The sequence below is a fragment of the Prosopis cineraria genome, unplaced genomic scaffold (assembly GCF_029017545.1).
Source record: "Prosopis cineraria cultivar Desert tree isolate PC_DT_omini unplaced genomic scaffold, ASM2901754v1 PC8, whole genome shotgun sequence".
In the NCBI taxonomy this organism is placed as follows: Eukaryota; Viridiplantae; Streptophyta; class Magnoliopsida; order Fabales; family Fabaceae; genus Prosopis; species Prosopis cineraria.
Genome location: NW_026555339.1, coordinates 12,257,428 through 12,267,337, shown reverse-complemented (window position 1 = coordinate 12,267,337; position 9,910 = coordinate 12,257,428). Strand labels below are relative to the sequence as shown.

Below are 9,910 nucleotides of genomic sequence, written 5' to 3'. Positions count from 1 at the left end.
TTCTGGGTGAAAATTTTGAAGGGCTTATACTTTCCTCGTTGCTCTTTTCTTAATGCTGTAAAAGGGGGAAGAGCTTCTTGAGCATGGAGTAGTCTTTTGGCTGGAAGGGCTTTGTTTGCTGATAGAGTTTACTGGAGAATTGGCACTGGGGACTCGGTTAGTGTCTGGTATGATCCATGGCTGCCTAATGTTGATAGATTTAAATTTCCAGCAATGAATATTCCCTCTGATTTGCAATGCCTTAAAGTGTCTAATTTGATTGTTAATGGGCTGTGGGATTTGCAGTCAAGACTTAATCTCCCTTTTCACATTTTAAGGGCTGTTTCTGAGGTTGAGTTACCTAGACTGCATATTAATGATAAACTTCTATGGACTGGTAGCTCTAATGGTCACTATTTTGTCAAATTGGGCTTTAGATGGTTGAAAGACCAAAAAACTCTACGTATAAAGAAGAAGGATACCCCTTGTTCTTCCTCTCCTATATCCTCAGATCTCTGGAACATCATTTGGAAGTTGAAAGTACAACAGAAGGTGAAACATTTTCTCTGGCGTGCATGTTCCAAGGCACTCCCCATGAGAGGTGCCCTGTGGAAAAGAAAATGTAATGTTTTGCCTTTTTGTGTACACTGGGATGACTTAGCCGAATCTGCTGAACATTGTTTGCTATTGTGTGATTGGGTTCAAACACTTGTGGTTTGCTTCCCCTCTCTCCTTGCATGTGCATGAGATGAATGGGAGTACCTTAGTCTTGGTTGTTGAATACTCTAGGTGATCTTAAGGGCGATGAATTTTCTCAGGCCTTGGTGTCTTGTGTTGGTATGTGTGGAAAGCTCATTGTGGTGAAATTTTTGAACATAATAGGACTGATTATAGACAGGTCATTGATTCTGCTGTAAGAAGTGTTCAGGAACTTTGGTTGGCTCGTAATTGGACGAAACCCTCTACTGATGCTGACCTTAGTGAACCTGAGGACTTGTATTGGGTTCTTCCTTCACCTAACAAATTGAAATTAAATGTTGATCGTGCTTTTGTGTCTGCTACAGGGAAAGTTGGACTGGGTTACCTTCTTCGTGACAACACTGGCAAGGTGGTCGACTTGGTATGCCAACCTAGTGAAGCCTCGTCTGCATTCTTCTGTGAAGCAAAGGCACTTCATACAGTTGTTTTCTAGTGTTGGAACCGCAACCTTGGACCCATAGACATTGAATCAGATTGCTTGCCTTTAGTTGAAGCTGTCAAAGGCCGTGCCTTATGTCCTAACTGGAAAGTGAACTTGTTGGTGGATGATTTGAAATGCCTATTCAATTCTTGCCCCTCATTGAGTCTAACTTATATTCCTCATTCTTGTAATTTGGCAGCAGATTGGCTTGCCAAATCTGGATGTAAGGGGATGTCTGCCTCTGGCTGGGTTCTTTGCTCACCATCCCCTCTCTCTGATTTGATTACTAGGGACTTTGATTGGTGTAAACAGGGGATATTTTAGGGCTTGTTTGGTTATTGTTTTCATTTTTTGTTTTCAAAAGTTATTTTATAAAACAATTTTAAAAACTGTTTTTGAGAACAAATAAAAAATAAACTTGTTTGGTAACAGTAATTCAAAAACAGTGATAGAATTAAAAAAACAAAGAAATTTGCTTGGCAAAATTAATATTAAAAATAAGTTTTAAAAACTAAAATATAATAAAACTCGTTTGGTAAAAAAAATTTTGGATGTTATTTTGCTTGGCAGAATTAGTTTATATGTTGCTGCCAATAAAGTATAATTTATTTTTTAAAATTTCCCTATAATTTACAAAATGAGCAATATTTATAAGAACATAAAAAATTATAGACGTAAAATTATTTGTTTAATTTTCTAATTAAACCAAAATAGATATGTAATTATTTAATATTATTAACACATGAAAATTTATTTATTTAATTTAATTAAATAAAAATATGTTAAGTGTATAAAGTTATATACGTAAGTTTGCTTTTATATATATGTGTGTGTGTAATAAAACATTAACAAAAACGGAAACATTTTTCAGAAAATGAGAAATGACAAATTTATATTATAATAAAATGAGATATTCTAACAAATATTAAAAGAATCTACAATTATTACAATAAATGAGATAGAGATATAGTTAAACAAAATAGAGTAGAATCAATTAAAAATCATAAACCAATCATTTTGTATAAATAAAAAAAAGTCTTAATATAAGCCTAATTATAGGTAGATCGAATCCAAAGAAATCAAATAACAGAGCAGCACGAAGTTGAGGAAGACAAAACTATTTGAATTAGTGATCACCAAAACCATCCTCCTAACAGTGTGGGAACAAAAACAACATTTTTTGTTTCCTGCTTTTACTTGATAAAAACAAAAAATAGGAATAGAAATAGCTAAAAGTTGTTTTGGTTTTCTTGTATTTAAAAACAAAAACTTAAAAACTGTTTTCAAAACAAAAATTAAAAACTCATTAACCAAACAAGTTTTATTGTTTTGAAAATATTAAAATAAAAAAATTATTTTTAAGAATAGAAAACAAACATGCTCTTAATTTTTTTGTGAATTTTTGCAGTAATGAATATAATCTCTTTTTGTCCCAAAAAAAAAAAAACCAACACTAGTCTGTTTAAGAAAGAGGATTAAAATATTCATTTTATACACCCATTAAAAACAAGAATTGTATTTTTGAAAAAAATTACATTTGTAATATATTCATAAATCCTAACTAACTATAACTCTGTTTTTTGATATGATAAATTAATTATTTATTCCTTATAAAAGTTTTGGGTTTTAGAATTTTCCGCTCTAAACTAAAATTAAATTTATCTTCTTGTTTAATTTTTCCCCCATGCAAGCCTAACATGTAGATGTAGTGATAACCCACTAATAAGGCTTAGCTATTGTTTGAACCAAAAAAAAAAAAAAAAGGGGTAAGCCATTGCAGTTCACCAAAAAGAAAGAAAAAAAGGAAGCTAAGCTATTGCAATCTTGGCCCAAAACAAAAAAAACTAAAAACAGAGAAAGGAAGAAAGAACCATCGAATTCGATTTTTCTCCATCTCTAGCTCATCGAACCGGAGGGGTTGGAGCTAGAGCATTGAGCAGGAAGTAAACTCACCGTTGGTTCCTATGTTTACTTCCATCTCTCTGGCCGACTTACAAAGCTGAAGATTGATACATGTTCTCCGTTTCCTCAGCTTCACTTTCATTTCTGGTAAACATTTTCAACCCCGAATCTTTCTTACCTTTCTATCTTTAATTCGTTCGCTGGGTGATTTAGTCTTTTAACTCGAAATTGTTGTTGGCGTATTTTGGGATGTTTGTGCTCTGAATCATGCCTTTGTGGAATTCTTTATCTCTCTTTCTGGTTTTTCCTTGTAGCCTTAATTCGTTAATTAGTAATGAATTGATTGATTGATTTTTTGCTCGAAGTAATCATGAATTTCGAGTTAGTGCGCTTTATGCTAACACTTGCAAAGTGGTTCGAAAGTGTCGTTTTTTTCCTCTTCATTTATGCGGCAGATAAAGTTGAAGTGAAATGGAATGAATGTGGGGGCTATGGTTAATCTTAGCTCTCTTCGGTGAACTAAGTTTTATGGTTGTTGGCCAGGGTAACAGTGTAGTTACAAGGAAAGATTTTTGTTTGTACTTAGAATCGAGTTAATGTTTGTGATTCCAAACAATTAGTAAAGCGAAGGTGCAGTTTTCAGGGTTTTTTTTTTTTTTTGGTTGGCCTGACAGTTGAGAATCGTCTATCAAGTTTCTAATGAAAATGCACGTGGATATTTTGACAACTAATTAACATATCGTTGTCTCTTTTAGAATAATTCTTCATACATTAAGTTCTTAATTAGGAAATTATGAAAAACATCTAAGAAATTTTTCTTATCTTTTATTTTCATTTTCAGCTAAATTATGCAAGTAAACCAAAATGGTGGCATGGGGGAACAATCTTTCTTATTTTTAAGCTTGCCATGCTTTTAGCAAGACTTCTAGATTTGGCATGTTTAATCACCGATGAGGCTTCTGACAGGTGCCCTCTCCCATTGTTATTTCATAGTCACTGATAGTGCATTCACCAAAAGTATTCAATAGCATACTGATTGGAAGATTTGACCTATATATAAGTACAAAACCTGAAAAGTAACCACAGCCACAATTATGCTCATTTCTTGCTGATCAATATGTAAGCAATGCTTGTTGGAAGGCCATAGTAAGTAGGTGACTCATTTGTTTCAGATTTCATTGGTGAAGTTGAAGTAGATACTGGAGTATTGCTGGCATATATGGCACTCAGAACTATGAGTTCATTAACATTGGTCCGATTTGAGGCCACAAACTTTAATGGTCTACCTCCGCCTCACTCTCCCAACTCATTGCCTCATCTCTCATTCACAAAGCCATCTTGGGTTGTGAAGACGGAGTCAAATGTTCGGAAGAGAAGAAGAAAGAAGCCAGATCCTCCTTGTGTAGTCTGTAAAGGGAGTGGAAGGGTTGATTGCCACCAGTGTCATGGAAAAGGAAGGACAAACAAAGTTGATTCAGAAATGCTCCCAAAAGGTGAATGGCCAAAATGGTGTAGGACTTGTGGTGGAAGTGGCCTTGGTTACTGCTCTCGCTGCCTTGGGACTGGAGAATATAGATATATTATGGGCTTCCATTTCATGAAAAAGGATGATATTCAATCCCAAGAAAACAATTCTTAGGTTCAACTTTTTTTCTTATTATTTTGGTAATAATTAGTTCGATATTATAGAGAATGTTTAAGTGCAGTAAATTATTGTGAAACTCCACTAATTTATTGTTTCAAACTGTTTCAGAGATCGATATGATATTTTTATGCGGGCTGGTATTGAGTGCCCTGAATAGATAATATAGTTGAGAAGATTGCCATATAAGTGACCTAAACTTGTTTCTTATAAGAAAAGATCAAAGTCTCTAATTTGTAATGTCTGCGACCTATAAATCTTTAATCTGTTATGAGATGTACATTTGTTATGCTTTCGTAGCACTCATTTAAGATGGTGCAAGACACTCTGATGTGCAAGCTTGGCCCAGACATGCTACAGCTGTTGGTGTCCATAGCTTTCGTCTAATTAACTAACATCACTGGAATAGTGATACATTTTCAACATCTAGGAAGATCCAACCAGTTAACCACCCACCAAGTGGCTACTTATTGCCCTTTTTGTTTATGGTTGCCACTTACAGAGCAAGTATAAAGACTTGGCACTTTTGATTTTTAAGTTTTGTTGTTTCCACTTGTGTCTCTCATTAGAGAGAGTAATAGACACAATCTTCCAGGCTAGCTGATTATGAGGGAAGTGAAGGTTCCTTCTTGCTAATGGTGAAGTAAGTGTGACAAGGAGTTTGTGACTGTGGCTTGCTTTAATTTTTCTTTTTCTTTTTAAATAGATAATTTTTTGGCATTCTTGATCTTCAGTATCTCATTACAAGTTCGCTGACATGAAGCACTTATTTTTTTGTATTTGTATTACATGATTGTGGAGGCACTCACTTTTAAACATCTATTCCAGTCAAGATTACTTTAGAGTCATTGTTCTTAAACAGATTTGGAGCATTGCTTTCTTATAGGTTTCTGAAAAGATAATGGTTTTCCTTAATTTTTCTCTGAATAATTTATGATAGCTGTTATCTTGTGATTCTTTAACACCATTAGATATTTCTTACAGTTACAAATATAGAACTCTTTGTTGCTCTGTTAAAAAGTGAATATATAGGCATGGTTTATCCTTCAGGCACTGGCATTAATCTGAAAATTTTCAGTCATCTCCCAGAGCACTACCATTTAAAATGCAAATAAATGAAGAGAGTAATAGACCTTGCCTAGAAGACTCTTCTCTACAGTGGAGTCAATGGCAGTTGCTTGATTCACTTCTCCCTACTGGTGGATTCGCTCATTCTCTTGGCCTTGAAGCAGCAGTTCAATCCCACCTGGTGTCTGATCCCAATGAACTTAAGACTTTTATTATCCACATTCTGGAGAATACAGGAAGCTTACTTCTTCCCTATGTGTACTCAGCCGCCTTGTCGCCAAGTTTGGAATCCTGGCACAGGCTTGACAGAATGTTGGATGCTACCTTAACCAATGAAGTCAGTCGAAAGGCATCGATCTCGCAAGGATCTGCACTGATGAGGGTGGCTTCAGCCATGTTCTCTGAGACTACTACTCTTAAAACCATGAGGGATACTTCTCTTGGGTTAGGGTCTGTATGTTTTCACCATGCTCCAATATTTGGACTTATATGTGGAGCACTTGGATTTGACATTACTGTTTCCCAGAGAGCTTACTTGTTCATCACGATGAGAGATGTCATTTCTGCTGCAACAAGGCTGAATTTGGTGGGACCTCTTGGGGCAGCAATGTTGCAGCACCAGATTGCACCTATAGCTGAAAATGTATTGGAAAAATGGATGAATCGTGCGGCAGAGGAAGCATGTCAAACAGCTCCTCTGCTAGATGTTGTGCAGGGCTGCCATGTTTACTTGTTTTCTAGACTGTTTTCCTCTTGAAAGGCACGAACCTCAGGTGTTTGAATGAAAGATACACAAAAGAGGTGCACATCTGGTTTCCCTGACCTTAGTGTGTTGATTTCCTTAATTGTTTTAAAATGTTCAATGGTCGCTTTTCACTTATCTCCTGGCGTGTGAATACGTTCAACAGTATTATTCTAGGCATTCCCCAATAATTTTTCCAGGTCTATAAATCCATTTCATGTAATAGGTTTTATACCTGGTGTTGGTCTTAGAAGCATAGATATAAGGAATAACATGAAATACTAATAGACATGATGAATCATGTAATGTTTTGACCATAATACAATTCATTTTCTAGAAGTTTTGTTTAGTCCAAAATATAGGATATTGGGTTGGTGTTATACATATTTTTTCCAACTACAACCTTACTTTATTGGGCAATTAATGGGAGTGTTTTGAATAAATTACATATTTTATTTATTACGCCTAAGGGCATGATTGGAAAGATGTAAAAATTTTTAGAAAATCAAAATTTTAACCAATTTTTTTTAATAAATGTGAATTAGTTAACAATTATTTATATTGTAATTCACATAGACTATGTATTAGAAATGATAGGACTTTATTTTTAAAGAATTGCTGTTTCATAAATGTTGGTCTTCTTGCTGGGGCCATGCTGAATTTGAAATATTGTCGTCTTACGTTGCTTCTTGTGAATTTCATTTTGGTGTAAGTGTTAGCTAACCCTCTTTTATTGAAGCTCAAATTCCATGAGCTTCATTATTTTCCTTCAGGCTTTAGAGACGAGAATATGAAAAGAATAATTTGTCAAGAAACAGAAGCAGCCTGTGGTTTTTTCCTTGGCCAACAGATTTAATTAAAAGATTATTAAATAATATTAATATAAAACTAAAGTGTAGTTTAGTCCAAAAAAGTTGAAACGTAAAAGTTTGATTTAACCATGGTCAAGCATATGGGAAGATGGGGGAGATCCATAGAATGGGACTTCATAATTTTAGGGGACATTTATAGAGGTGTTTAAAGTAGAGAGGGATTTTGTAATTAAGTTCGAATAGATGAGATGTTAGTTTTCACTCCTGATACAGTTATTTAATATTGGATACAACCTAAGTAAATTTGAGTTTTGGTTGGTTTAATTAGAAGCAATTGTTTTAACATGATTGTTTTTTTTTAGGAAAAATATATTTATTGAGCCTTATAGTTTCTCTCAATTTTAAATTAGGTTCTGATAAATTATTTTTTTAATCAAGCTCTTATATTTTGATTTATTAAATTTTTTTAATCTCAAAAGTTAAAATCCTTAAAGTTTTCTTTAAAAAATAAAGTTAAAAACTTACTATATTTTTTATTAAAAGATTATATAGTTTTAGAATTAATTATATAATTTTTATAACTCAAAATTTATATAATTAGGCTGTCTTCTAAATATATTGATACACATAACATTTTCATAAAAAGTTAATAAAAATGTAAATATTGTATTAAATTAACATTTATTTTTTATTTTTGGCCAAAAATATTAAATCAAATTTTCTATAAACTGCAAAAGAGTTTTTGTTTTGGAGAAAATTAATTATTCATTATTAATTTTAATATTTAAAGATTAATATGTTTAATGGTTTAAATTATAAGAGTTTGATTAAAATAAATTAAATTATAGAAACCTAATTTAAACTTGAAGAAAGCTATAAACACTTGCAGATTTTTTTTTTTTCCAATTTATTTGCAAGATTTGAATCTTCAACTTTACTCTAGAAGAATTGAATTTCCAATGCTCAACCGAACGACCTATAAGTGTAATGAATTACAGTTAACATACAATATTTACAAAAATATAATATATAATTAAAATTATTTAAATTAAAAACTTCGTATGGAACTTGGGATGCATACTTATAGGGTACGAACATGTTTCATAACTTTGCCGAAGTGTGTTGTTATGGACTTACGGTCTAAGCGTATCAATCGAGAAGGATTGGGTTGGTCTATTGGGCTGATTATTGGGCCCAATTCAGACAAATGAGATCTATAAAAAAACGTCGAACATCAATTTGTCCATCACACCAACAAAGATTAGTCTAATTAATAAAAATTTAATTCATAATTTATAAAGTTATGTGATTAAATTTTATTATCGATATGAGAATTTTGTTAGAGATGATTTTAGGATTTAGCTCGCCTGAACTTTTCAATGCAAAAAATAAAAACAATTGCCCATCACATATTTCACCAAAAAATCCCATCACATCAAATTTAGAAAAAAATAAAAATAAATAAAAGGGGCATCCGTCTATTGCTTCATGCCTCTTTGGCTCTAACATTCCTTGGCGAAGAAAAATCATTTTCAGGCATTTATTTCATTCAAACCACTTTTGCATTTTTAACACGTCAAAGAATTTTAGACCCATAAATGTGCTCTCTGCTGAGGAATCAATGCCCGTGTCCTCTATGATCTATCGGTGTGAATGAAATCATAAATATAATAAAAAATAATAATGGATTTTGCCAAAAAAAAAGTTTTTTACATTATAACAAGCTAAAGTTTAAATTTTTCACTGAAAAATATGCTCATATTTAGTATTTAACCACGTCTTAAACATGATTGTATTTTATAGATGGATACATGTGAGTAATAAAAAAAATTACAATTAAAGATGTTATAAAAAAACAATTAAAGAGATGAAATTAGTAATAGAAAAAACTATTAAAGATGTTATAAAAACAATTAAAGAGATGAAATCATATATTAAATGAACTCAAATTTTGAAGGATTTAATGACAGAAGATTTTAATTTGAGATCTTGCAATATAAATTTTTGAACAATTTTAATTTTTGATCTTAGTTCTTCAAAATTTAATTTAAATAGTCTTAATATAGCGTTGGCCTATTCAACTCTTCAATTATAATTTTTCCTAAATTAAATTAAAATTTCTAAATGTACATATATTTATTATTTAATCCTTAAGAATTGATTTCAAATTTTTGTATCGAAATTGAATTGTAGTATAATCTTAGTTTCAATCAAAAAATAAAATAAAATAGAAGTCGTGGGAAGTTTGTCGTCCTAGGCTCTCTATCTCAGGTCTATAAATGAAAAAAATTGTAAAAGTTCAGTCCCTGAAAATTCTACTATGAAAAAACACCTTTATTTAGAAATTTAAAAAAAAAAAGTCTCAAACCTAGGCAATTTATTCTATTAAATTTTATTGAAAATTATTTTTTATTAAAAAAATTTAGGTGAGTTATAAAAGAACACTTATAAAAGATATTTATAAATAATCAACTAAGGAGATTGTTATATAGATAATGAGATTTAACCTCATAATCTTTTAAGTTAAATGTTTACTAATTGGATCAATCAATATGTTTATCTTTTTTTTTTTTGTGTTAGGCATT

At 32.0% G+C, this 9,910-nt stretch overlaps 2 protein-coding genes across 4 annotated transcripts; both read left to right on the top strand.

Annotated features, from left to right (window-relative positions):
- Positions 1-3,050: 3,050 nt before the first annotated feature.
- LOC129317659 (uncharacterized) lies at positions 3,051-4,791 on the top strand. 2 transcript variants are annotated; one of them, XM_054962003.1, is made up of 3 exons: positions 3,051-3,208; positions 3,903-4,027; positions 4,234-4,791. In XM_054962003.1, exons 2-3 carry the CDS (start codon positions 4,012-4,014, stop codon positions 4,698-4,700), a joined length of 483 nt encoding a protein of 160 aa, XP_054817978.1. In that variant the 5' UTR covers positions 3,051-3,208; positions 3,903-4,011; the 3' UTR covers positions 4,701-4,791. The 2 variants fall into 2 exon arrangements, with proteins under 2 accessions (XP_054817978.1, XP_054817979.1); XM_054962004.1 differs by lacking the exon at positions 3,903-4,027 and having other exon boundaries at positions 3,052-3,208.
- LOC129317658 (urease accessory protein F-like) lies at positions 3,067-7,615 on the top strand. Of its 2 annotated transcripts, XM_054962001.1 has the most exons (3): positions 3,067-3,208; positions 5,782-6,572; positions 7,253-7,615. In XM_054962001.1, exons 1-2 carry the CDS (start codon positions 3,173-3,175, stop codon positions 6,526-6,528), a joined length of 783 nt encoding a protein of 260 aa, XP_054817976.1. In that variant the 5' UTR covers positions 3,067-3,172; the 3' UTR covers positions 6,529-6,572; positions 7,253-7,615. The 2 variants fall into 2 exon arrangements, with proteins under 2 accessions (XP_054817976.1, XP_054817975.1); XM_054962000.1 differs by lacking the exon at positions 7,253-7,615 and having other exon boundaries at positions 5,782-6,852.
- The last annotated feature ends 2,295 nt before the right edge of the window (positions 7,616-9,910 follow it).

Coding starts and splice junctions, on each gene's coding strand:
- LOC129317658 (XM_054962001.1), top strand. CDS start 3,173: ATGTTCTCCGTTTCCTCAGCTTCACTTTCATTTCTG. Junction 3,209..5,781: donor CAGCTTCACTTTCATTTCTG/GTAAACATTTTC, acceptor GAAAATTTTCAG/TCATCTCCCAGAGCACTACC.